This window comes from Eschrichtius robustus, chromosome 2 (genome assembly GCF_028021215.1).
Source record: "Eschrichtius robustus isolate mEscRob2 chromosome 2, mEscRob2.pri, whole genome shotgun sequence".
Classification (NCBI taxonomy): Eukaryota; Metazoa; Chordata; class Mammalia; order Artiodactyla; family Eschrichtiidae; genus Eschrichtius; species Eschrichtius robustus.
This window is the reverse complement of record NC_090825.1, coordinates 175,555,226-175,582,224: the sequence shown is the minus strand read 5'-3', so window position 1 is coordinate 175,582,224 and position 26,999 is coordinate 175,555,226. Positions and strand designations below refer to the sequence as shown.

The 26,999-nt window shown below is 61.9% G+C and overlaps 1 protein-coding gene across 5 annotated transcripts in view; it reads left to right on the top strand.

The window, feature by feature from the left end:
* Positions 1 to 22,272, top strand: part of KDM4B (lysine demethylase 4B) — a 141,020-nt gene extending 118,748 nt beyond the window's left edge. For 3 of the 5 annotated variants that reach the window (XM_068537209.1, XM_068537207.1, XM_068537208.1), the window contains 12 exons: positions 6,427 to 6,869; positions 7,316 to 7,436; positions 9,417 to 9,595; positions 11,884 to 12,106; positions 13,756 to 13,832; positions 14,118 to 14,173; positions 14,354 to 14,462; positions 18,730 to 18,915; positions 19,001 to 19,165; positions 19,618 to 19,737; positions 20,229 to 20,321; positions 21,340 to 22,272. In XM_068537209.1, coding sequence (XP_068393310.1) covers positions 6,427 to 6,869; positions 7,316 to 7,436; positions 9,417 to 9,595; positions 11,884 to 12,106; positions 13,756 to 13,832; positions 14,118 to 14,173; positions 14,354 to 14,462; positions 18,730 to 18,915; positions 19,001 to 19,165; positions 19,618 to 19,737; positions 20,229 to 20,321; positions 21,340 to 21,516 — 1,949 coding nt within the window. In that variant the 3' untranslated portion in view covers positions 21,517 to 22,272. The other 2 variants (XM_068537210.1, XM_068537211.1) reach the window with 2 other exon arrangements.
* Positions 22,273 to 26,999: the final 4,727 nt, after the last annotated feature.

Sequence of the window (26,999 nt, the reverse complement as noted above, 5' to 3'; positions counted from 1 at the left end):
TGGAGAGAGCAAGGCCCGAGGAAGAGGGGTCAGGAGAGATCAGGGCTACGTGACCGGCCAGCGGCTTGCAGGCAGGAGCAAGGACAGTGTCCTGGGCTTCAGTGAAGGCCGTTGCTCTTCCCTGGGGCGACCCTCACATACAGCCCCGAATGTCACACGGGCACCCACGCCCCATGTCCCGTTTACTTAAAGTTCAGAAAACACGCCAGGCAGACACTGGACTGTTTAGGGAAGCATCCGAGTCTGCTGGGGCTGCCGTGTGACAAAAGTACCTGACACAGGGCTTCAGGAACCGAGGTTCGTTGTCTCTCGGTCTGGAGGCAGGAAGTCCGAGGTCAGGGTGTGGGCAAGGCTGGTTCCTTCTGAGACCGCGAGGGGGTGGTCTGTTCCAGGCTTCTCTCCTTGGCTCGTAGGCCACCTTCACGCTCATACGGCCTCTCCCTGTGTGCCAGTCTGTCTGCATTTCGCCTTTCAGAAGGACACTGGTCACATTGGATGAGGGCCCACCCTAATGACCTCATCTTACTAACTCATGACATTAGCAATGACTATTTCCAAATGCGGCTGCATCCTGAGGCCCCGGGGTTAGGACTTCCACATAGGGATCTGGGGGACATAGTTTAGCCTGTAACAGAGTAAACGTGCCAAAACCAAAAGGGGCTCCCTCGGAGCGGGTGGTCTGCAGCTGGGAGGGGCACGTGGTCCTTCCGGCTCTGTGCGCCTGTGTTGTGAGTGCTCCGGGCCCCAGTTCCGTGGGGCGAGTCGGAGCATGGGCTGCGGTGGGTGAATGATGGACCCTCTGCCGTGGGCTCCGGGATCCAGGGCCCCGAGCCGCGTCAGCAGGTGAAGCGTTTGCATCTGACTCCAGAGGCTGTGGAGCTGAGCTGTAGGGAGGTTAGGACAGTCGTTGACATGGCTAGGTAGGGGTTCTGGCCCAAGGAGTTGGGAGACTCGGCGGGTGTCCCTGCTGTGACTGGCAAGGACTGGGGTGGTGACCGCCCTGCCCCCAGGGTGGGCTGCGTGGGGGCGGGGCAGGAGCAGGCTGGGCTCTGCACCCGGGCCGCCCCAGGTGGCACCTTGCAAAGTTGCCAGGGGGCGTCGGTGCTCTCACGGGGGCGGGGTTAAGTGGGAGAAAAAGCAGGTGGAAATCAAGAGTCCAGATTGAAATCTGGGGACCCGGGCCCTGGACGCCGCCTCGGCAGGCCAGTGGGGATGTTGGAGGGTAAAAGGAGAGGAGGACGCACACCCCACTCGGGGCCTGTGGGAGGACGCCCGTCCCAAGGGTCTTGGCTTCAGCCCGAAGCGGCTTTTTCCAGGAGTGGAGTCAGCCCGTCGGGGGCCAGCCAGGGTGGGGGCTCCTGGGCCGACCAGTTCAGAGGGTCCCGAGAGACAAGGGTTTTAGCGGGACCCCTCCTGGGCAGGGTGGGAAGGATGCGTTGCGGCCACGGGCATCTCTCCTCCCTCTCGAGCAGGCGCAAGGGGCCGCCGGCCTGAGGCTGGATGCACGGCAGCCGGCAAGGTAGACGCACTGTTTACCCAACTGCCTAGCAAAGGAGTAATGGCTCTCTTTTCATTAATTGAATTAAGTTAAAATGAACCTTCGCCTAAACCCACCGACTGTTTATAGAGACAGCCGCACCCCCCCATGCCCCGTCACCTCCTGCTTGGACCCGGCCCCGTCACAGGGACACTGTGCCTCGGTGTCTCGGGATCCCAAGAGCTGGCCTCAGGCTCACGCACGGCGAAGGCCCGGTTCCTCTCCGGTTTTCCCTCTTCTAAGCAGATTGTTACCTAAACGGGGCGGGGTGGGGGTGGTTTCTGTGTCCGTTGAGAGTAAAACATGCTGCTGTAGACCAAACCCTGCAGGATGTGTGCCCTCCTTCCTGGCATCTGCAGCCACTCTGTCCCCCTCCCAGGGCCTCAGCCCAGGACCCCCAGGGCTTCTGCAAAAGGGCTGCAGGCTCCCTGCTCTGTGGTGGGCTCAGTGTCACGTGGCTGCGGACCCCAGGCAGAGCGGGGGCCTTCCCAGGGAGGCGTCTCTGCTCAGGGCTGGCCGCTTCCTTTTTCCAGACACCCCGTCCCTGTTCCACTCCAGGGCCTGGTTCCCAAGAAGGAGGAGTTGGGGTGTTGGGACAGCTCCTGGAACACCAGCCCCTCTAGAGAGGAAGGCGTCCCTTCAGGGGACAGAAGGAGGCTGCCACAGCTGGGGAGCCACGCGCCCCAGTCGGGGGCTGTCCCTCGAGCCCTTGGAGGAAGATCACTCTGAATGCATCAGATAAATAAGTGCTCACAGTCGGGGGTGACAGCAAACACGTCCGGGGAACAAGTGGAAGATGTTAAAGTGGTTTCTAGACTTCCTTTAACGCCAGCTTAATGTCCCTCAAAGCTGTGAGCGTGAGGAGCGTTGGGGCGCGAGGATGGGGCGTTTTGTTTTACGTTTGCGTCGGGAGGGCGTGTGCTTGCTGCCGCTGCTCACGTAGGAAGCTCCCTGACTGACTGGAGCAGGCGGAGGCGGGCAGGATGGAGGAGCCTGGACTCTACAGGGGCAGGAGGGGGCCGGGCTGGCTGCCGGGGCTCTGCAAGGGCAGCTGCCCCGTGGCCTGGCCCAGGATGGGACCAGCAGCCTCCGGTCCGGCACAGCAAGCCCTGGTCCCGGCGGGAAGGCAGCCCGCGTCCACCTGGCTTGCTGGGACCGCAGGGGCTCCCTCCTCCTGCCTGGCCCTGGCCAGCTCTGGCCAAGCACGGCCGCTGTCCCTTCTCGCAGCTCTGGAGCTGGGGGCGGCAGGGGCAGCGGCAGGGCCCCAGGAGGGCTGGTCCCAGAGCACGTGGTCCCCCCGCAGGGCAGAGCAGGCCGCCAGCAGGAACCCGCCCAAGGGCCGGGGAGGGGTGTGCAGCCGTCCTGGGTCACTTCCGCTTCCCTCCCGCGCCTTTTTTTTTTTTTTTTTTTTTTCTCACACGCCTTTTTTGACGGCTTTAGGACAAGACCCCGGGACTGCTGCACCCAGCGGTGAGGAGCAGGCTGGGCGGGGCATTGACACTCACGCCCCAGTCCCCTGGCCTGGGCTCCGCTCAGGAGGGACGCGGGCTGGCTGGGCCAGGCAGGGCAGGGTCCCTAAGCCAGGCAGCAGCCCTGCGCCCCCTGCTCTCCCCTGGGAGAACTTTGGTGGGAGAGGAGGCATGGGGGCTCCGGAAGCTGGCGTGGCTGTAACATCCATCGGCAGTGGGGGGATTCTTGGCTGTGCCTCCCCGCAAAAAACAAGTGCCAGACGGGCCTCAGCAACCCTGCTGGGGCAGAGGGGGTCCCTGCCATTCTGCGCCCCCTTGCACGCCGGGGCGGTGAGAGGCCCTGTGTGCGGCCCTGTGTGCTGGGGAGGGGCCCGGCTCGGGTCTGAGCCACCGTTCCAGCTCCATTTCGAGGCTCCTTCAGGCGGGCCAACCAAGGGGCTTTCCAAGTGCGGCCTGCCTGCCCTAGGCCTGCGGTGGTCCCCACGGCGTGAGGACAGACAGGGCCCGGGCCCCCCAGCGTCCCTAGTGCCCTTGGTTTGTCCCCTAACAGGGTCCTCTGGGTGCGCCCCCGTCAGCTTCCCAGGGCCTAGTGGCCGTGAGGAGGGAGCCGGGGACGTGTGCTTTCCCAGCAGCATCTGGAGCCGGGGCGGCTCGCAGGCCCTGCTGTCCTGAGGCCCGGGAGGCCGTCGCTGGGCTTCCATTCGGGTGGCCACGCTGTCAGGGAGGAGGGCAGAGTGGATTTCCTTAGAGAACAAAGCCGTTTCTCCGGAAGTCCCTGCTGCTGTGTCAGAACGGGGCTCTGGGCTGCCTCAGCGCCATTTCTGTAAATCAGTAGAAGCGGCAGGAAAGAGCCTGATCTCCTGGGCCCTTGGTCACCTCCTGGGGCTGGGCTGCTGTCACCAAACCTTATGAGCAGTGTTTCCCCCACACTTCTCCCCGCCCCCCAACTGCCCCCCACCTTTCAACGCCCCCCCCATCTCCCCTCTCCCACGTCTCCTGGGACAGGGAGGTGACCTTTAGTGGCCAGGACCATCCAAGTCCCGCATCTGTAGGGGAGAAGCAACTTTGTCTGCGGAATGCCCGTTTCCTTTCCTTGGCCGGATAACTGTTCCTGGGGTGCTGGCAGTTGGGGGGTCCTGGGGAGCGTGCTGGGCTCCTCCAGGTGGGCAAAGGCACAGGAGGCATCCTGACTGCGCCCTTGCCCTCGGAAGGCTCAGGGCCAGAGGGCGTGCGGGGCGCTGGCAGGCACTCCCTCCTCTGAGCCTCTCTTGAAAAGCTCGGCTGCCTGCTCAGGACCCTGCGGGCTGCAGGGAGCCGCGGCCAGAGGGGCACCTCCACGAAGGCCAGGCTGGCTCAAGCCTCTGCAGCTCACCCGGTGGGGGCCGCGGGTGGGAGTCGGCTCCTTCCTAGCGCTCAGGGCCGGGGGTCTGCCTGGAGGAAGGGAGGGAGGGCCCTTGCTTGACCCCCTCCTGGGTCAGGGCCGGTCAAGGACTAAGTGACGGCCTTGCCCTTGGGAGCATCATTCCCACCTGTGTCGTCACCTTTGGCTGAGGGACGGGGGTGAAACACGGACAGGTTTTTGTTTGTTTGTTTGTTTTGGTTTTTTTTAAATTTATTTATTTATTTATTCTGTGTTGGGTCTTCGTTTCTGTGCGAGGGCTTTCTCTAGTTGCGGCGAGCGGGGGCCACTCTTCATCGCGGTGCGCGGGCCTCTCACTATGGCGGCCTCTCTTGTTGCGGAGCACAGGCTCCGGACGCGCAGGCCCGGTAATTGTGGCTCACGGGCCCAGTCGCTCCGCGGCATGTGGGATCTTCCCAGACCAGGGCCCGAACCCGTGTCCCCTGCGTTGGCAGGCAGATTCTCAACCGCCGCGCCACCAGGGAAGCCCACGGACAGGTTTTTATAGCAAGAGGTAAATGTGGATGCCGCGTGGCCCATCAGAGCCTGTCACGTGTCACGTCGTAACAGGTTTAGCCGGGAGAGGGACCACTGCTTTTCCGCGAGTTGTCCTTACTTTGCCGGCCCTCAGAGACCCAGACTGTGACGCATTGGAACCAATGATTCACGGGTACCATCAGTAGGATGACCAGTTCGTCCCCGGGTATCAGCTGCTGTCACACCTCATGTGACGTCCTGAGCCTGTTGGGGACCCGGGACAGGCAGTGAGGGCCTGAGCTCGTGTGCCCATTCTCCAGGTGGGCAGGCAAGGCCCGAAGGCTGTGCTCTGGGCTGCTGGTCCTTGTGGGCGGGCATCCCTGAGGCCGTGCACACCTCGCCCTGAGCACAGCAGGCCTCGTGGAGGCCCCCGCCCACACGCGTCCCCAGTGGCTGTGTGATGTGACCACAGACCCAGTGGCTGAAAGCAACAGTCTTATTCTCCGACACTTCTAGGGGTCAGGAGTCCGACGTGCGTCCCACTGGACTAAAATCCAGGCGTGGGCAGGGCTGGCTCCTCTGGAGGCTCCAGGGGAGAATCATTCCCCGCCTTTTCCAGCTTCGAGAGGCGCCGCATCCCTGGCTCTCGGCCCCTCCTGCATCCTCACAGCCAGCCGCGCAGCATCTGTCTGGCTTCTTCGCAGCATCTCTCTGGCTTCTTCCGTAGTCACGGCTCCCCTGGCCCCAGCTGGATCCCCTGCTTTTAAGGATCCCTGTTAGTACGTGGGGTCCGCCTCGGGATCCTCAGCTCAAGCTCATCTGCAGGATCCCTGCTGCCATGTCAGGCTCCGCATGCACAGGTCCCGGGGCTGCAGTGTGGGCGTCTTTGGGGGCCGTGACCCCTCCAGCCACACCGCCCGTCTCAGTTTATATGATGAGCTGCCCGCCCACTGTGGTCCTGAATTAAAATGCACCCTGTCCGCCTCCCTCCCCACCCCCATCACCTGTCAGGAAACCCCCCAGCGCCGGCCCTCGCGTCTTCCGGGCCCTGCAGGCCCATCTGGCACTTCTGTTTCACACAAGTAGAACCGCTTGTTCATGGTTTGTTGTTTAAGGTTTTGCTTTTTAAAAATTCCGCAAACCGTGTGCGTTTACTGTAGAAATAAAGGAAACTCAGACCCATGAAAAGAAAATGCATCCCGCCTCCTCCCCCCTCCCCTCAGGAAGGATGTTCAGAGCTGGTCTCTTCCCAGCTCGCCTCGGCGCCCCGCGCTCACTCCAGAAGGCGCTCTGAGCGTGTGCAGGACTCTGAGGCCAGGGTGCTGCTGCTTCAGGGCTCGGCCGCCTGGCACGGGGACCTGGCGGCAGTGACAGCTGCCCGAAGCCCGGGTTCCTTGGGGGAAGGCCTCTCTGGGCCAGAGGGGGCCCTCAACTAGTGCAGCCGGCTCCCGCTCGGGCTGGGGCGCTCGAAGGGGGTGCCTGGCCACTGGCCCCTGGGGTGCCCCGGCCCCCGCCTCTGACTCATCTCTCTTCTGTCCCCACAGAGGACGGGAGGGGCAAGCTGCGGCCGGCCAAGGCCAAGAGCGACCGGAAGAAGAAGAGCTATGGCCCTCCGCACCTCCACCACCCGCTCATGCCCCAGCTGCCGCCGCCCCCGCCCACCCAGTTCCCCACCGAGGAGGTGCCCCTGCTGGAGATCCCGGCACCGGCCACCGGCCCTGAGGCCGCCGAGGAGAACCCCCCGCCACCGCCACTCAACGTGGTGCCCCCCGAAGCGCCCAGCGAGGAGCCAGAGGTGAAGCCACGCCCCATCATCCCCATGCTGTTCGTGGTGCCGCGGCCCGGCCCGGCGGCAGGCGACAAGGGCCGCGTGTCCTGCCAGCAGGCCTCTGAGCACTTTGCCCAGAAGGGCCCCACCTGGAAGGAGCAGGCGGCCCCCATGGAGCTGACGGGGCCCGAGGAGGAGAGCGGAGTCGGCGAGGTGCAGGTAGGGGGCAGTGGGTGCCGGCGAGGGTCCCTGGGGCCGGGGGTCCCCCTGCCCCACGTGCTGGCCACGGCCCCGCCCGTCCCAAATGGCCCCTGTGGATCCTGTCCCGGAGGCCAGCGGCACGTACGTGGTTTAGGAACCACCATGGGGGGACTTCCCTGGCGGTCCAGTGGTTAAGACTCTGTGCTCCCAATGCAGGGGACCCGGGTTTGATCCCGGGTCAGGGAACTAGATCCCACATGCCACAACGAGGACCCGGCACAGCCAAATAAACAGATGAATGTTAAAAAAAAAAAAAGAAAAGAAACCACTGTGGGTCTTGGCTGCCCCCTTCCTGGGGTCTTTTGCCCCCGACTGAGGACACTGGGGTCCCTCTGAGCTGGGCTCCACCGCCTCTGCTTCCGGCCCCAGAGCTGCTCCCACAGAGGCCTCCTGTGCCGTTGTAGGCTCCGTCGACCTTTTCCAAGTTGAAGATGGAGATCAAGAAGAGCCGGCGCCACCCTCTGGGCCGGCCACCCACCCGGTCCCCGCTGTCTGTGGTCAAGCAGGAGGCCTCAAGTGACGAGGGTGAGCAAGGGTGCCCCTGGCTCTGCTGTGCCCCTGCCCTGTCTTCCTCTGCCACCCGCCCGGCCTGCTCACTCCCACCACCCCCGGCCGAGGTCGGGCCTGCAGACCCAGCCCCGGCACAGCCTCAGACCCTCTCCCCAAATGCCGTGGGGCCGAGGTGCCCCCTGCCCAGCCCACAGCTCCCGAGGTCAGGCTGTCCCCAGGCCTCTTCCCTGTGCTTGTTTGCTCCATTTCCCCGGGGGCGCTTGCTCTACTGGGCCCAGGGCCTCAGATGTCCAGTGGGGCCTCTGAGGGGCAGGTGCAGCCACCTGGGCTCACACCCCAGCCCACTGCCCAGAGCCGGGGACCGTGGTGCTATTTGCCTTTCTGTGACTTGGTTTTCCCATCTATCTGTAAAATGGGGTCTTCTGGCCCCCTCAAGGGGTCCTGCTAGGGAGGTGCACAGGGCTGAGGCCTGTAAAGCGTGTGGCCTGGTGCCAGGCACGCGGTGGGTGCTGGGAATGCCAGGAATGCCGAGGCCAGTTGTCACCCAGATCTCCTGGTGCGATGCTTTCACAGTCTCCGTGGTAACCTCTGCCCCCTCCTTATCCTGTGAGAACTGAGAAGATGCCATCAGCAGAGGCTCCTGCCCACGACCCCCAGCACACTTGCCGTGGCCCTTGTGCGTTTGTGTCCCTTCCTGGCCCCCCAGGTGAGCGAGGACCACACCTCATCCTCTCACAGCTTCGGGATCTGTTCGGATGCCTGGCGCAGAGCGTTTCCAGAGGGCGGCCACGAACGATGGTAGGGGTGCTGGCCGCACCCCCCCAGGGAGAGAGAGACTTGAGAAATGGATTCAGGGTTAGAGGATCACGGAGCAGCATGGGGCCTGGAACTGGCCCATTTCCAAGTCCGTTTCCAGCAGACACGTCCTGGCCCTGCGGTCCCCGCACCCGTCCTTGGAGACAGGGCTGCGTGGCCCCGAAGCGGGAGAAGCTGCTTCGAGAACAGAGGAAACCTCCCCCCTTGGCCGTCACCCCGCAGACACCTGTGACTCAACGATGCTCGGGCTCTGATCTCTGACCTGCGGCCAAGCTGCCCTCAGGGAAAGTCAGCGCCGGGCTGGGGAGCGGCCCGTCCCAACAGAAGTGGCCCTTCCTGCCTGAACCCAGCGTGCGCCTGGGAGAAGTTGGAATAAGAGGCGGTGGCACTGGAGCTAGAGGGGCAGAGACGGAGAAGCTTCTGTTTAACACTCGGCTGAGAGTCGGAGAAATCCTGCTAAGCCCATTTATCATCTTCCGCTTCAGCCTTCCGTTTAAGACGCACGTGGAATGTGAAAAGCGCCTGGGTGGCTTCTTTGATTCTGAAACTAATTTGAGGGCGAGGACGTGGAGGGTTCTAGAAGCAGGTCTCGGGCTGGAGCTCTGGGAGCAGGAGGGGCCTCTCTGGAGATCAGATGTGGCCCCAGGGTGTCCGTGCATTGAGGCAGCCTCTGGCCTTACAGCTGGGGCCGCTGTGGTACCAGCCATGCTGGCCCAGCTGCTGGGGAGGTTGGGGCCCCAGGGATGAGGACCCCGCTCCTTGGGCAGGTTCCTGGGGACCGCTGATGCTGACGCCAGGGCAGATGGCACCCCTGTGTCCTCAGGAAGTGCAGGAATGGGATGTGGGGGATTGGGGACAGTGAGCTGGGAGTCGAGGCCGGCAGAGGCCCGCCCGGTGACAGGTGACAGGAGGGACATCTGTCAGTGGCCTCCATCTTACAGGACATTGGGGCAGCAGTGCCCCCGCCCGACTCCCAAGGGAGTCTGTGCCTGACCTGCCAAGGCCTGACCACCCCGTCTCCTGTCCCCAGATGGGATCAGCCCTGAGCGGAGGGGGGCCAGGGCACCTCCCTGCGGAGGGGCTCAGGGCCCGAGAAGTGGGGACCCATCCCCTCGAGCGCGCACTGGGTGGGGCGGGGTCCCGGGTGCTGAAGCTCCGCCCCCTCCCGCTTTACTCCAGAAGCCTTCCCTTTCTCCGGGGACGAGGATGTGGGTGACCCCGAGGCCTTGAGGTCTTTGCTGTCCCTGCAGTGGAAGAACAAGGCGGCCAGCTTCCAGGCCGAGAGGAAGTTCAACGCGGCGGCCGCCCTGACGGAGCCCTACTGTGCCATCTGCACCCTCTTCTACCCGTACAGCCAGGTGAGCCGGTGCTGGGGGACCCCCGGGCCATGCCGGGCCGGGCAGCGTCCGCCTGCTCCCGACGGCGCCAGGGCTCGCTCTGCCTGAAGGGAATCCCTTCCCCCTGAAGGGAGGGTGATGGGGACCGAGAACCCATTTGCTGTTGGAGCCACAGTGGGCTCGGTGGAGAGCCCGACGGAAGGCCCCTGTGAGGGCTGTGGGGAGAGAGCCCAGGGTCTGCGTTTCATTGGTAGGTAATTTATCAACGTGCCTCAAAGAGGATGAGAGTGCAAGGAAACATCTCAGATGGCTGTCCTCTGAGAGGCCCTCAGCCCAGCTCAGGGGGCAGCGCACGCAGGCAGGGGGCCCGGGGGTGGGTCCAGGTAGGCGCCTGCGTGGTGAACGGGGCCTGGCAGTGGGGGGCTGGGGCTGGGCAAAGACCCACGCATGGCCTGGCGCCACGCGGCCCCCAGCTCTGTCCTGAGTTTCCAAGTTGTGATCGTGGCCTTTCCCTGCACTCTGACCTGTACCATCCACCACCAGGTCCTCCCGGTTTCCTTCTTAACCTGTTTCCTGACGTGTCCCCCTCCTCCAGCCCTGACCACTGCCTGCCTCCTGCCCTTCTTGTTAGCACCTCACCACAGCCACGCACGGCCCGGCTGGAAAGCCCGCCAGGCTCACCACGGCCCCTGGCCTCTCCACATGCCCCACAGCCATCCTCTCCTGTGATATCTGCCCCCGCACGCACACATAGTACGCTCCGTGCTGTCCCCCAGCATCTCCCACACGCCCACCCAGGCCTCTCCCTTGCCAGATCGAGTTCTGTTCACTCTTTGATTCCACCCAGCTGCCACCTCTTCCAGGAAGCCTTCCTGGATCTGCTATCCCAAGCTGACTCTGGCATGCCCCCCAGCTTCCCCCGCCCGCCTCTGCTCTTGCTCCTGCCCTCTGTTTATCAGCCCTTGGAGGACAGGGCCGGGTCTCACTTGTTTTGGGGGTCCCCGGCTTCCAGCCTAGTGCCTGGCATCTTCCACGTATTAGCTGAGCTAGCCGAGCTCTGTGCCCCATGCTGAGGGCGGCACACCCATCTCGAGGGCGGGCCCCGCCACTCAGAGCTGCCAGGACCTGTGGTCCCTAAGTGAGCCAACATCTGGTCGTGGAAACAAATAAGACGAAACGTCCAGACGTCTTCTCCAGGCACGCCCCTCAGTGCCGCTGGAAGTCAGCGCTGGGAACACTGGCTTAAGAGGCGAATCTCCTTAATCCCGGTTGCTAAGTGAAACATTGTGACTCAGCTTAATCACGTCCACGGTATCAGCGGGCCTTGCGGGGCTGCCGCTTCTGCCTTCCGGAGCCCTCAGAGTCGGGGACCAGGCTTCGCTTGTCCCATATCATGGGAAGGGCTGTGGCTGGACATTTTGCCTGTTTGGAAACCAGCCGGTCCCCTAATCCAAGTTGCCAGGTGGGGCGCCCCAGGGCCCCACCACCACACACACGCAGTGCATCAGGCCAGTGGTCTCTGGTGGCCTCTTTCCTTATGTCCTGAGCCGGTCAGAGTCCTTCCGTCGCTCTGGGTGCTGGGGAGGCTCGTCTGGGAGCCCCACCACCCTGTGACAGGCCCAGGGTTGCTGGATGCCGGTGCCATGGGCAGGATGTTTTCATCACAGTCTCTTCATCTGATTGGATTTGGGGGGGCTGGGGTACAGCCGTCGTGGGGTGTGTGCGAGTCACAGGTGGGGAGAACGCCCCACATAGATACACAGATAACACGGCATCAGGTGATGGTCAGGACCACGAGGACAGACAGAGCAAGTGAAGGCCTGGGGACCGCTGGTTATGTGGGCAGAGATCTGAGCGCCTCAGGCAGTGGGAACGGCACATGCAAAGGCCCCGGGGCAGGACCATGCCTGGCATTTGGGAGGAACAGCGAGGGGGCCCGCGTGGCCGGAGCAGAGCGAGCCGGGGCAGTGGGATGAGGGCGAGAGGGATGAGGGCAGCAGCGCAGTGTCTGTGCTGTGTCTGCAAGTAACCTTAAGTGGGAGGGCTTATGGGTGGGTGGGACAGGGTCTGACTGCCTTTGGGGAGGATCTCTCGGGGGCTTCTGAAGCAGGGTTGGGGGCTGGGAGGGTACGTCAGGGACACCCATGGTGGGGCAGTTGCAGGTGTCCTGGTAGGGGTGCTAGTGTGGCAAAGAGCAGCCCGGGGTGTGCTGCTTGGGGACGGAGGGGCGGAGGATAGAGTCAAGGATGTCAGGGGTCCCCGCCCGCCCCACGCTGGGCTCTCCACTGATGGCAGCCCCCCTCCTGCAGTCCCTACAGACCGAGAAGGAGACTCCCCAGGGCTCCCTTGGGGAGGGCCCCTCGGCCACACCGCCTTCCAAAAGCGGTCAGAAGACACGGCCGCTGATCCCCGAGATGTGCTTCACCTCCAGCGGGGAGAACACAGAGCCACTCCCCGCCAATTCCTACATCGGCGACGACGGGACCAGCCTGCTGATCTCCTGCGCTAAGTGCTGCCTTCAGGTCCATGCCAGTGAGTGCTGGGCGGGGAGAGCCGAGGGGTCAGCCACACACAGCCCCGCTTCACCCTCCCGAGACGGCCACCCTCGCGTCTGCGGGGCAGGGAAGCCCCTTCCTCTGGCTGCTGCTTCGGGCCTGTAGCGGGACCCGGCGTCATGGGCTGGGGGTCTTGACCTTTGGGGGCAGGTGTCCTGCCCTTCCCCCTGGCCAAGGCAGGACTGCCTGGTCAGCCTCCTTCTGGGAGGTTCCACCAAGGCCTGCCCTCCCCGCCCAGGGCCTGGGAGGCAGCAGGGGATCAGGTACCCGTCAGGGGCTGTGACGCTTTTAAACTCCGCACTTTGGGGCCAGAGTTGGAACTGATGGTAGAGCTGAGATTCTAGAGCGGTCCAGGGGTCTGATTTATCTCTGCCATTGGTGACTACCCTCCCCCAAACCCTGAAGGCCCAACCATAGCCTGAGACAGGAAGATGGATGTCTGTCCCCTTCTTGGGTGAGAGGGGGCAGCGAATGTGAGATTAAGCTCCCAGGACAGGGAGAAAGCTTCCTGGGGCCACTTAATTTTGCGTGTGTACATCTCTGTCCGGCGCCCGCCCTGCAGAGGCCTGCCCGGAGCTCACTCTGTCTCTTGGCTGGGAGCCCGTCTGCTCTGCCCGGCCGGGCCCAGCTGTGAGACGTGCTCCTGGGCAGACGGGCACCCTGGGGTCGGGGCTGGGGGGCAGGGGGTGGGCAGCAGCCGAGCCCACCGCCCTGCCGCTCTCGAGGGGCCTGAGGTCCAGCCATGCAGGGGGAGAGGAGCCTCCCTTATTGCCCTTGGGAGGCAGAATCCTCAGCACAGGCATCTTCCTTGAGCCCTGGCACCAGACAGAGGGGGACACCCCCAGGCCTGACCTTGGCTGAGGGCCCCAGGAGATGGAGCAGGGGGCCAGGTGCGGGCTCTCGGGTACCTTGCTGTCCCTCCAGGCGCCCCCTTCCTGCTGCCTTGCTTTCTCCTTGTCCTTCCCCCAGGGACCTCTCGGCACTGGCCAATGGCCCCTCTAGCCCGCAGAGCCCGTTTGGTGGGCAGCGAGCCCCAGCTGGCTGAGGGTCCCCACAGGACGGCTGGGCAGTGACCCCGGGCGAGGCAGGGTCCTGGGGCAGGCCGTGCCTTCTGCCATGGCTCTGGGGCATGCTCCTCTGCCCCTCCTCCACACCCCGTCCCCCCATCCCCCCTCCGCGACTGTAAACCCGGACCACATCCCAAAGCCAACACCTTGGTAACCCAGAGCCTCCGGCTGCCCTTTTGGAAACAGTGGACTCTGGGCCCAGCTCTGCTGCTCTGAACTCCGGGCTCCCCGAGGCCCACTTTGCATCTCACACCACTGCTCGGCCACCTTCCTCTCTCTCAGCTCAGAAGAGCCTGGGCGAGCCTCCCAGACTAGGGTGGGAGGCCAGGGCCAGGCTGAGTCTCCAGACCCGGCAGGGCTCCCGCTTGGGGGCCAGCTCTCCTTCCCCGCGTCAGTTTCCAGACTTTCTCCGGCTCTGTGTGCAGTGGCCCGGATTGAGGTGGAGCGGTTGGTGAGCACAATTATCCTCAATGCCGCAGCCGCCCTTCCCCCCACCAGGGGGGCCCCGTGCAGCCCGCGGGCAGCCTCGGTGACAGATGTGCTGGCCCCTGTCTTCCAGGTTGCTACGGCATCCGCCCAGAGCTGGTCAACGAGGGCTGGACGTGTTCCCGGTGCGCGGCCCACGCCTGGACTGCGGTAACTCGCCCCTGCAGCTGGGGTGGTGCTCTGAAAGCCGGCGCGGCCCGTGGGGGAGCCGGTCCTGGGCCCCGGGCTCGCCCGATCCCGCAGGGTGACCTTGGGCTGGCGGCCTCACCTCCCTGGGTCTCGGGTGGAGCCCGAAGCACTCTCGGCCCATCGCTTCCTGTGGCCGCTAGTTTGAAATGTAAGGACCGCGGGCGGGGGACGGAGCAGGTCCCGGAGCAGCAGGCCGGCAGCCCCGCCCTGCACACCCCTCACCTAGCTGTTGTCTGGTCCCTGTAGGAGTGCTGCCTGTGCAACCTCCGGGGAGGCGCCCTGCAGATGACGACTGACAGGAGGTGGGTTAGAAGGGCCTCTCCTCCCGGGGGGTCCTGAGGGGCGATTCGGGGCGGGGGCAGGACCGGCAGGAGCAGAAGAGGTCCCGTCGGCCTGGCCAGCCTGTGCGCACAATTGTGAGATGACCCCAAGGGGACGGAGCGCGCCCGTGACCCCTGACCCCACTCGCTCCGCCCCCCCAGGTGGGTCCACGTGATCTGCGCCATCGCCGTCCCGGAAGTGCGGTTCCTGAACGTGATGGAGCGCCACCCGGTGGACATCAGCGCCATCCCCGAGCAGCGGTGGAAGCTGGTAGGGGCCCTGGAGTTCCTACGCCCCGGGGATGCAGGGTAGCTGCCAGGGAGCCAGAAGTCATGATTTCAGTTTGGTCAGCAGTTAACTCTTTGAATAGCCATGGGGGTACTCGGATAAAAGCAAGGCTCCCCTTCCCGTCTCTATTTCCAGCTTTTCACACAGAGGAAGCCACCTGCCCTCTGCCCAGTTCTTTCTTGCCTAACCTGCGATATGCCGCCAAACAGAATTTTAAGTACCCAATCCAGTTACAGTGGTCATAGAGCAGGACTCTAGAATGTGTTCATCGTGCCTAACTGAAACTTCACACATGTTAAATGGCGGCTCCCTATTTCCCCTCCCCCGCCCTTGCGACCATCACTCTGCTCTCTGCTTCTGTGAGTTTGTTTTCTATGCCTTGTGGAAGTGGAATCACGCAGCATGGATCCTTCTGTGTCTGGCTTTTTTCACTGAGCATAACGTCCTCAGTGTCCATCCATATTGCTGCAAATGGCAGGATTTCCTTCTTTTTCATAGCTGAGTAATATTCCATTGTATTTCTACACCACATCTTCTTTATCCGTTTTGTCGAGGGACACTTATGTTGCTTCCAGGTCTTGGTTATTGTAAACGATGCTGTAGTGAACGTGGGGGTGCGGGTGTCTTTTCAAGATAGTGATTTTGTTTCCTTCAGACAAAAACCCAGGAGTGAAATTGCCAGGTGATATGGTAGTTCTATTTTTAATTTTTTGAGGAACCACCATACTGTTCTCCATGGCAGCCGCACCAATTTACATTCCCACCAACAGTGCATGTGGGTTCTGTTTTCTTTCTGTCCTCACCAGTATCTCTTGTCTTCTTAATGATAGACGTTCTAACAGGTGGTTTTGATTTGCATTTCCCTGATGATTAGTGATGTTGACATCTGTTCACGTGCCTGTTGGCCATCTGTATGCTTTCTTTCTTTTTTTAAAAATTTATTTATTTATTTTTGGCTGCGTTGGGTCTTCGTTGCTGCGTGCGGGCTTTCTCTAGCTGCAGCGAGCAGGGGCTGCTCTTCATTGTGGTGCGCGGGCTTCTCTTGTTGCGGAGCACGGGCTCTAGGTGCGTGGGCCTCAGTAGTTGTGGCATGCGAGCTCAGTAGTTGTGGCTCACGGGCTCTAGAGGGCAGGCTCAGTAGTTGTGGCGTACGGGCTTAGTTGCTCCGCGGCATGTGGAATCTTCCCGGACCAGGGTTCGAACCCGTGTCCCCTGCATTGGCAGGCAGATTCTTAACCACTGCGCCACCAGGCAAGCCCCATCTGTATGTTTTCTTTAGGGAAGTGTCTGTTCAAGTCCTTTGCCCGTTTTTGAACTGGGCTGGTGGCTTTTTTGCTCCTAAGTTGTAGGAGTACCGTCACTGGCCCCTCTACGGAGCACGGCCATCCTTGGGCAGGTGTGGTCTTGCAAGGCTCACGCCTCCTGCTCTTGCTGATAACACACACACCCCTCCCTCATCCGGGGGAGCCTTTGGCTCAGTGGGCAGTAGGCAGACAGTGAGCAAACACTGGCTTCCCTTCCCATCTCGGCCACCAGCCAGCTGTGTGACTCTGGACAGATTCCTTGACTTCTCTGTGCCTCAGCCTTCCCCTCCATAAAATGGGGCTGCTAACAGTCCCCTGTGTGGGGAGCATCAACTGGGCCACAACAGATAACAGTCCCCTGTGTGGGGAGCATCAACTGGGCCACAACAGAAAGCGCTAATCCTGCCATCTGAGCACCAGCATGTGCTCTCGGGTCATCATCGCCTGTGAGTTTGCAGGTGGCCGTGCGGGGGACGTGTGGGTGATGGGGTGAGTCTTGCGGCATCTGGGAGCGGGGTCCTTGGCCAGGGGTGTGGACAGCATCTTGGCTGCTTTTCCTGCCTGGTTTATTTCCCAGCTGCCTGGGGCAGGCCTGGCTACTGACGCTCCTCCAGGCCTGTAGTGGGCAGGAGGCAAAGAAATGGGGCTGCGGGCACTGAACCCAGCGGAGAGTCCCAGTGAAGGCACAGAGACAGCCACCGCGGAGCCCACAGGTGCGGGGCCCCCGGGCAGGGCTGAGTGGGCAGCCAGCTGGAGCCGTGTGGGAGGGGACGGACGGGGCTTGCTCAGGAAACAGGGGGCACTGGGGCCAGCGCCAGCCCCGCCCAGCGAGGACGGGCGTTAGGAAGAGGCTGGCGCCTGCGGGTGATTCCTCCAGGAGCGCGGGCGGAAAAGGCCTCATTATTCAGGTGGAGCGATGGTGCGGTGCGCGGTGCCGTGATAGATCCTCCCTCCCAGACGCTCTATGGACATCTGACGTTTCCAGCTTACAGCCTCTTCGTTACCCGCGCTTGTAACGATGAATTAAAAATCCTTTTACACGAGGCTCGCTTGTATTGCCTAATGGAGCCTCGCAAGGAAGCCAGCGGTTAACTCCTGCGTGCCCGGCCGCCCGCCTGCCTTCCTGGGGCCATGTGCAGGCCGCAGGCTCGGGGATGGTCACACCTGGTCATCCGCCCAACTTTCTGTCCCCGTGACTCCCTGGCCACTGGTCCTGGTGGGCGGGGGCTGGCCCCAGCCGGCCGGCGGCCTGAACCTTGCACTCACCCCCTCACCAGGCCAGGTCAGTTTGTGAGGGCCGGTGGAGGCGAGGCTGCCGGGGCGGGTGCCTTGAACCAGCTCTGCCCTCTCATCGGCCCTGCCTTGAGGTGTAGAGGCCTGTGTCACATCCTGATGGGAGGGAAGGTGAGCTGGCAGGGCCATTTTTCTGCCAAAGTGGGTTGGCAGGCAGGCGGTGAGGGATGACGGCAGGGGCCGGTGGGGAAGAGGGGAGGCCGGAGACATAGGACATGGTGCCTTGCGGCCTCCATGGCTGATGGCACACCCAGCCGTAGCCCTTGGCCTCCTCCTGGCCACTGTTCTCCACCGATGTCCGCACCCCATCCTATACCACCCCCCCATCCCCACCCGCGCCTCGCTGCCTCCAGTGAGGGAGTCCCAGACACAGGACTCACGCTTAAGGCAGCCCTGAGCTCAGCCCTTGACAAATGGCCCGATGGGGGCCTGGCCCGCATTCCTCATGACGTGGAAACTCGGAATAATGAGCTGCCGCCAGAGGCTGGATTGAACGAGCTGCGTGTCAGGCCGGGCTGTCGGGTTTCTCCCGGCCTCGGCTGTGGGGTCGCGGCCGGGTCTCCAGGGCGGCTGTGCTCCACCTTCCGCCCCCGGCGGAGCCGCGCGGAGCCCCGTCCTCGAGGGCCGTGCTGTGCTGCTGCACCTGCCCCCGCGGGCCAGCCGGAGAATCAGGCATCGACGGCTTAATAATGAGATACCATTGCCATCGATTGGCGCCGGGCAGCACTCCTGCAGCGCCTTTGCTGTGGGGCTTCTCTGGCTTTTAAATGCGGTGTACAGAGCGGTAGAGGTCCGCTTATTAAATGCCCAGAGTGACGGGCTGCTGGTTGCTGGGTGCCGGCAGGGCGTGGGCGTGGGTGCAGCATCCGCTGCCTGGGAGCTGACGCCCAGCAGAGCAGGTCGCCCAGGCAGGGCGTTCCCACGGTGTGGGCCCTCTGCCCCTCCTTATGAAGGGCGACACTGCAGCGCCTTTCGTTCAAAATTAAGATAAAATCCCCCATTTTATTTATTTTCTTTAAAAAAAAATCCCCCATTTTAAAGGGAACATTTCTCTTTTACTGCATTCACAGAGTTAGGTAACCATCACCTCTATCTAGTTCCAGAACATTCTATCACCCCAGAAAGAAACCCCCTCCCTATTGGGTGACTGCCATCTCCCTCCCTCAGCCCCTGACAACCACGAATCCACTCTCTGTCTCTGTGGATCTATCTGCCTGTTCTGGACGATTCCCATCAATGGAATCACACCCTGTGTGTCCTTCTGTGTCTGGCTTCTCTCACTGAGCATCGTGTTCTCAGGGTCCGTCCACGGTGTAGCGAGTGTCAGTGCTTCTCTCATTTTCGTGGATCAACCACGTTTCACTGTGTGATTGTTGGTGCCTATTCCAGTCTTGGAAGTGCTTCTGGGGGGCAGCTGCAGGCCGGGTTGGTGGGCCTGGGGTGGTTTGGGGGGGCTCTACATCGCGGTCAAGACTCTCCCAGGATGCCTCCACTCAAGGCCGGCTGCCGGGCCTCCGCGCTCCAGCCCTGGGTCTTGGAGTCACTCCCAGGAGACGGACCTGGGGGCCCGGTAGGAGGCCTCCCAGCCGCAGGGGGCGGGGGCAGAGGCACCGGGCGGGCGGAGCCCCATTGCCGCCGCCGTGTCCCCGCAGAGGTGTGTGTACTGCCGGAAGCGGATGAAGAGGGTGTCGGGCGCCTGCATCCAGTGCTCCTGCGAGCACTGCTCCACCTCCTTCCACGTGACCTGCGCCCACGCCGCCGGCGTCCTCATGGAGCCAGACGACTGGCCCTACGTTGTCTCCATCACCTGCTTCAAGCACAAGTCGGGGGGTCACACTGTGAGTGCCCGCCCGCCCTCCGCCCTATTCCCCCGCCCGCCCGGCCGCCCGCCCCCCGGTGTTCTGACAGCCCCTCCGCCTCCAGGTCCAGATCCTGAGGGCCGTGTCCTTAGGGCAGGTGGTCATCACCAAGAACCGCAACGGGCTTTACTACCGGTGCCGCGTCATCGGCACCACCACGCAGACCTTCTACGAAGTGAACTTTGACGACGGGTCCTACAGCGATAACCTGTACCCAGAGAGCATCACCGTGAGCAGCGCAGGGCCGAAGGGGGCGGGGCCAGGGGCGGTGGGTGGGGCGAGGGGCGGGCGCAGGCGCAGGGCAAGCCTTGCCCTTGGGAAGGGAGGTGGCCGGATCCCTCACAGGGGTCCCCTGCATCCAGGGTCACCATTGTCCCTGCTGGACAGACCCAGGCTGTAGGGCCCCCGTTGGAAAGCGCTACCTGTTTGTGTAGAAACAGCAGAGAGCCAGGCCAGTCTAGATACGCCTGCAGGCGGGCGATTCCCCAGGGCTGGGGTGGTGGCCGCGGCACCCCCGGCCCGGGCACCTGCCCGCAGCTCACCTTGATAGTTCACGCTGAGAGTTCAACTGCCTTTCTCCTGGCGGCAAAATCTACCAAATGGGAACTTTCTTAGCCCAGGCGAGCGCAGTGACCGAGGCCGAGGGCGCCCCTTACCCCCCACCCATCCTCTCTTCCACAGAGTAGAGACTGTGCCCGGCTGGGTCCCCCGTCCGAGGGCGAGTTTGTTGAGCTCCGGTGGACTGATGGCAACATCTACAGGGCCAAGTTCATTTCCTCTGTGACCAGTCACATCTACCAGGTGAGGGGGTCCTGGTTACCAGGTACAGGGATGGGCTGGGGCGGGGCCCTCGACGAGGTCCTGCTGGGGATGATGGCGTTTGCCCGCTAACTGAGAAGGTCAGCACAAGCTAGAAGGTTGTCCAACTGTCCAATATTATCCCCTTTGGAGGTGTCTTCCCGATGTGTGTGTGTGTGTGTGTGTGTGGTAGAACATACATAACATAAAATCTACTGTTTTAACCAATTTTTAAGCGTACAATTCAGTGCCCTTGTTTTTATTAAAAACCAAGTCGGTTGTGAGTTTCTCACCATGATTGTGGAAAAGAAATTATTGAAAAGGGTGGAATCTTTGAAGAGAAACCACCCGTATCCCCGCGAGAAAGATGACAGCTGCTGACCCTGTGCTGTTTCCCATGGCTTGTCTGGCAAGCAGGCCGTGAGCGTGCGGGTGTCAGGCCTCAGCCAGGCCAGGCTGAGCAGCCAGCAAGCTGAACTGTGTCCCCTTGGCAGGTGGAGTTCGAGGATGGGTCCCAGCTGACGGTGAAGCGTGGTGACATCTTCACCCTGGACGAGGAGCTCCCCAAGAGGGTCCGGTCCCGGCTGGTAAGTGGCTGGGGGTGGGGACGAGTGCTGCTGCCTGGGAGAGTGACCCATCCAGGTGGCCTTGACCTCCTGCCTCGGCCTTTGCCTGTTCTGGGGCGGGAGGGTCAGGCCGGCCGGCGAGGAGGAGACAGAAGCGCCTGTACATGGATCTGAGCTGCAGGTCAGTGATGCATAAAGGAATGGGGGAGACTGGCCTCTTCTTACAGCCTTTCACTGTCTTCTTTCTTTTGTGTTTAATCCAAGGTTTTGAGGATTGGGGGCCGTGGCCATGGGTGGAAGAGCTGAGTCAGAGCTGGTGGGGGTCTCAGACGCCAGGTTCCCTTGGGGGACGGACAGGAGCTGCCAGGCAGACGAGCGGCCTGTGTGCAGCTGGCCTTGCCTCCTGCACTCTGTGGACGGCACGGCGCCCGTCCTGCTAGGGAGCCAGTGACTGGGAGCTTAGGGCCCCTCCTCTGCCTGATGGGGGGCTCACTCACAGGGTGGGGGTCCAGGCAGAGGCAGGAGGGGCCATCCCCAGTGAGCGTTGTTTCTCAGAACATTGCCATTGGCTGAGGGTCAGCAGCCCAGGGCCCTTGACCCCCAGCAGGGCAGGCATCGCCTCCAGCCAGGCCCCCGAGCGGAGCCTGTATTTCAGTCTGTTCCGGCCGCGATAACAAAATATCACAGACTGGAACTTAAACAACAAACTATCTCTCACAGTCCTGGAGGCTGGAAGTCCAAGATCAAGGTATCAGCAGATTCGGCGCCTGGTGAGGGCCGGATCCTGGCTTACAGACACCTGCCTTCTGGTGTGCTCACATGGTGGAGAGAGGGAGCGAGAGAGAGCTCTCTGGGATCCCTTTATAAGGGCACTGATCCCATTCGCAAGGGCTGCAGCCTCATGACCTCATCACCTCCTGATACCATCACACTGTGGCAGGGTAGGGCTTCAACACAGGACTCTGGGGCGGGGGGACACAGACCTTCAGGCTGCAGCACCCCATCCGCACTAACCCCGGTGCCGTCTGATCTCCTGCAGTCGGTCAGCACGGGTGCCCCGCAGGAAAATGTCTTCTCGGGAGAAGAGGTGAAGGCCGCCAAGCGCCCGCGGGTGGGCACCCCTCGCGCCGCGGAGGACTCGGGGCGGAACCTGGACTACCCGGCCTTCATGGAGAGCCTCCTGCAGGCGCATTGCTGGCCCGGAGCCCCATTCTAGGACAGCCGGCCGCCCGGCGACCCCTTGGCCCAGCAAGGCAGGCGCGGCGGGCCCAGGCGTTTGCTTGCTGTGAATCCCTGTCCTCGCCTCCGTGGCCCGAGAGGCTACCTCGGCAACAGGAGCGAGCAGGACGCCACACGCGCCCCCGGACTCAGGGAGCAGGGCCACGTGGGCTCTGGGGGGCCGGCGGGGGTACGCGCCACCCCCTCGACCCAGATTCGTAAACCACGTAAGCTCTTCTTCTCGAAAAGGTGCTACTGCATTGCCTGCCTCCTGAGCAGCCTTTGAGATTGTGACTTCTGTACATAAATCACCTTTGTGAGGTTCTTTCTATAAATACCTATTGTTTAAAAAAAAAAATGCAAGAAAAAAAGGAAAGAAAAGGAAAAACAAGCCCCAAAGTTGTTTTCTAGATTTGTGGCTTTAAAAACAACAAAACGAAACAAAACAAAATGTCCTTTTTCTCAGAACCAAGATTGCTGCGGGAGATGAAAGCAGCTCGTCTTTTCGTTTGTCGTGTTTTCTGGTCTCCCTGGTCTGTGAGTGGCGGGGATGCACTGTAGCTGCGGTGAGGCCTGGGGGCGCCCAGGGATCCCGGACGGCAGCGCCTGGTCACTCACTCTCTCCCGATCGTGAGATCGAGAAGGTCCGGGTGGCTGGCACCGCCGCCAGTGCCCAATGGGAGGAGACCGGCAGCTCCCTGGGTGGCCTGCCCCTTGTCTGCGTGGCCTTTTGCAAAATAAACGCTCTCTCCTCTGGTGGCTCCATCTTTTGCTTCTTCCCCTTGGGAGACCCATCCCCCAGCTGAGGCCTCCGGTGGGCGGCCCTCGGGGGGTCTGGCTGCGGCCCAGGTGTGCAGGGGGTCTTCCCCGGAACCCGAGGGGCTGGCACATCCTGTATCCTCTCCGTGACGCGTGGATCTGTGTGTCCAGGAGAGAGAGAGCACGAGAGGGACTCGCTGCTTTCAGCTCAGAGGAAATCTGCCTCGTAAGGGTTGTGGGTTGAGTTTCCAGGCAAAAACGTGCTTCTTAGCAACCCCCCCCCCCCCCCCCCCCCCGCCTCTCAGCCGCCCCGCTGTCCCCTGTAGAGGAATTGAGGGCGTCATTCGCTTGTATAGAATTTTTTTAATTTAAAAAAAGAGGCTCTAACGGTTGCCAGGCCAGAGAGAACCGTGTAAGGGAAGAGGAGAGCAACTTCCTTGATGGGGAGGGGGCACGTGCCCTGGAGGGGCGGGCGGGGCGGGAGGTGCCAGGGGAGTCGGCGGAATGTCGGGGTTCCCTCTGCATGCAGCAGCCCCTGCCCCGGGGCGCTGTCACTGTGTTCATATGTAGTTTGAAAACGCTATTTATATTGTAAAGAGAATAAAAAGAAGTGGGCAGACGCCCCTGCGGCCCTGGGTCGGGCGGTGGGCCGGCCCCCGTGGCCAGTCCCTCTGGGTCGTACCCCGTCCGTCGGTCGTGGGTTCCCAGACAACTCGTGCAGACAGGTGGTCTCACAGCAAAGGGGAACGCACACTTCCCCCACGAAGATACATCTGTGTCTGTGTGCGAAAGCAAAAAACAAACCCACCCACCCTGTTTTTTTTCCCACCCGAGATTAAGGATGCGCTGTATTTTTGCCTAATTCCCCTGCCTCTAGGTTCATAATGAATTAAAGGCTCGTGAGCACTGCGAATTACAGCTCCAGGTCGTTGCAGTGTCTTCTTTTCTGAGTGGGTGCCGGGAAGGCGGTCAGCGGTCTCCGGCAGGGGTGGGCTCCGGTCACCCCCTCCAGGATGGAAGAGGCGTGGAGCCTCCCCGGAGGCCGGGGTAGGGGGGGCACGCGGCCTGGCGCCGCAGCCCCTGCTCCCCGCCTCCAGGGTGGAAGAAGTTTCCTTCCTGAGCTGGTCATCTGAAGCTTGGCTCCACACAGACGCCCCGCATCAGAGGCAGTCAGGGCCCTCTTCGTCTGACCCACCCCTTGCTTGTCAGGGGCCTGCGGCCACCCTCTCCCCCTGCCCTCCCAGCCTCAACCCAGTTCTTGCGACATCTGAGCCGCGGAGCCTATCTTGTGGTGGGCGGCCGCTGGGCATGTGCGAGATAGTGGGGTCTCCCACAGTGGGGTGAGGCTGGGACCCCCGTATTCATGACCATGTCGCTTGTCCAGCCAATACTGGGGATACAGCAGTAGGTGTGTCACCAGTGGGAGAGTTAGACAGTACGTAAAATGGGATGTCAGCTGTGATGTGAAGAACTGGGAGTCCTGAAGGAGATGAGAGGGTGAGCCATGGGGACTTCTTGGGGGCACAGCCCGTGCAAAGGCCCCGGGGCAGCAGCGTGCCTGGCTTTTTGGAGGAACAGTGAGGAGGCCCATGTGTCTGGAGCAGAGTGAGCGAGGCGGAGAGAGGGAGGAGGGGAGGGCAGGGAGGGGACGGGGCAGGTCGTGCAGGGCCTTGTGGGTCAAGGGGAGGACTTGTGGTTTATACCCCCCAGGGAGGTGGGACCCTGGAGGGCTGTGGGCCGAGAAGGAGGGGCGGGGCCTGACTCAGTTGCTCACAGGTGCCCTCTGGCTACTGAGAGGAGGACAGACCGTGGGGTGAGGTGGGAGCTGGGGACCAGGGCAGAGGGGGCTGTGCTGAGCATCTGGGCAGATGGCTTTTGCCATGACCTGGGATGGGTAGGCTCGGGGTGGGGAGAGGCCAGGAGCTCAGCTTTAAGCACGATCCCCCCCATGTGAAGGTACATGGCTGGACATGGGGCCAAGGGCCAGAGGAGGGCCTTTAGGAGACATCAGCCCGCAGGGAATATACTTACTGGACACGTGGGCCCTGGAGTGTCTGTGCAGGACAGTGACGTGGGGAAGTCAGGAGCATGGGGCCGTGGACAGGGCGCCCCCCTGGGCCTCGGTTTTTCTTCTGCAGAACGGGTGTCCTTCAGGGTGCTGTGTCCTGAAATCTCCATCCAGTCACTGCCACCATCACCCCACTTCCCAGACCCCCTTTCATAGAGATGCTGCTTCCAGCGCCCTCAACAGAGCCACCGGGACTCAGTTTCCCCATCGCTGCGGGGGATTCCCTGTGACATTGACCAGGTGAGTCAGCATCTTCTGAGCCTGCCCGGGGCCTGGCGGACATGGTCGGTCCTCAGCCCCAAGGAGGGGGCCACAGACAACAGCAGTGCAAGTGGCTGACCCAGCTGATCTCAGCAAGGCTATAGATGGCCCGCTGTTCCCAGCGCTCTCTGAAACGTCATAAAATGGGGAGGCAGTTTGGGACAGGCCATCGTGGACTGAGGCCAGGGCTAAGACACCAGGCTGGATCCCCAACCGTGTGGCCACATGGAGCTGTGGGGTCTGTGGCACCCTAGGTACTGGGCTCTGTGCCCAGCACTGGAGTTTGAGTAATTTATCAGGTGGCAAATATCAACTGCCCTGTGCCAGGACCTGGAAGGTGGCTGAGGAAGAGGGGCACACGGTCGCTGCTTCTCTGGAATTTAGAGTTCAGGAAAGCAGGCAAATGATGGAAATGTAAGGGACCATATATACAGCTTTGACATGTGTCCTAAGGGACAAGAAGGAGGGCAGAGACAGAGGGTAAGCCATGGTCTCAGAGACCTGTCAGATGGGATGTCAGGATCCTAAAGAGGTGATGTTTAGACCCGACCCCTCAAGGGAGGTCGATCAGATTTGGGCCAAGGGTGCATGGTGTTGAATACCACAGCCTCTTAGGGCAAGGCCCCCGCAACCTACAGCCCTCAGTCCAAATCCGGCCCTCCACTTGTTTTTATAAATAAAGTTTTATTGGCACAGGCACGCCCATTCATTGAGTACCATCTATGGCGGCTTTTGTTCTACAAGGGAGGGCTGAGCAGTAGCAGCAGAGACCACCTGGCAGCCCAAAAGCTAGACATAGAGTATTTGGCCCTTTACAGAAAAAAAATTGTGCTCATTTCAGACTTAGAGCCCGTGAGAGGTGACAGCCTCCATATACCCGCTCTGTTCCTACGACAGAATCATTCTCCCACGGGGCATCCCTCAGTGCCCGGATCCACCTTGTCCCTCAAAGGCTCCCGATTAGGCCCACTGCACCTAGCGCACCTCCCCACCCCGACCCCACAAAGAGCTTGGTGGAAAGAGAGGGACTTTGGCCTGGGCCCTTCCATCCAATCGTCATCCGTCCACTGGGGGCTGTGCCCTCCACGGCTGAAGCATCTCTGCTCATCCTGCTGATTGCTGGCAGGAGAACCAAACACCCACTGTGTTCAACCCCTCAGGCTGCCCCCACCCCCTCAAGTCACCCCAGTGCAGAGAAGGACAGCGAATTTAGGCCTCCCTTGGCCTCTGCAGTCTGCGAGTCCTGGCTCTAACCCCCGCCGTCACGATTCACGGCGTTTATGACAGTGCTGAAATCTGCGTGCCTGCTTCTCCATCCCCCCGTCACCAGCTGTCCCCCCTACTCTCCTGGCCACCCATCCTGGCTGCCCCCCCGCCCCAGCGAGGCTGCTCGGGGACACAGAGTCACAGCCCCGAGATCACCACCAGGGAGAAAAGCTCCCAAAGACCCCCAAGGCCTGGAAGCCAGGCTCAGAGAGCGCTGCAGCTCTCGGCTGGGCTGGGAGACTCACCTCGGAGCTCCGGCACCCGCCCCAGGGAGCGTTATTTATGGGTTAGATTTACTTAGTGCTTTTGTTCCCTTAATGGAGAAAATAAGAATTATTTGCTGCCACGGACGGGCAGCCTGAGGGGTGACACAGCGGCCGGCGGAGGCGAGGCCGGGAGAAGTGAATGTTTGGGTGCCTGGCGTCTCCCTGAGGTGACGGGGACAGATGGCTCCCCTCCCAGCAGCTTCCGGGGGATGGGGAGGGGCCTCCCAGGCAAGACAGCCTCCCTCCCTCCTCTTCCAGGTGGCCTCCACTGGCCCCAGAACACTTACTGCTCTGTTGCCCCCAGATTAGTTTCAAAGGACCATTAACTGGTGGCCTAAAACCGCAGACATGTATTCGTTCCCTGTCCTGGAGGTCGGAAGTCCGAGAGCAAGCTGTCACAGGGCCACGCTCTCTCGGGAGGCTCCAGGGGAGAATCCTTCGTGCCTCTTCCAGCTTCTGGTTGCCCCAGGTGTCCCTTGGCCGTGGCCGCATCCCTCCACCCTCTGTCTTCACACGGCCGTCTCTCTGTGTGTCTGTGTCTTTTCTCTGTCTCCGATGTCCCTCAGCCTTTCTCGTACAAGCACACCAGTCACTGGATTTAGGGCCACCCGGATAATCCAGGACCGCCTCATCATCTCAGAACCCTGGACTTAGTTACATCTGCAAAGACACTTTTTCCAAATAAGCTCATAGTCACAGGTTCCGGGAAGTAGGGTGTGAGACGGTTTTGTTGGGGGGAGGCCCCAGGCAAGCCACTCCAGTCTCCTCCCCCACCACAGCCCCAGGGACCCCTGCTGTAGCTCTCTGGTCCCATGACCATCCCCCTGCTTGATCGTGAGCCCCGTGAGCATAAGGACACAG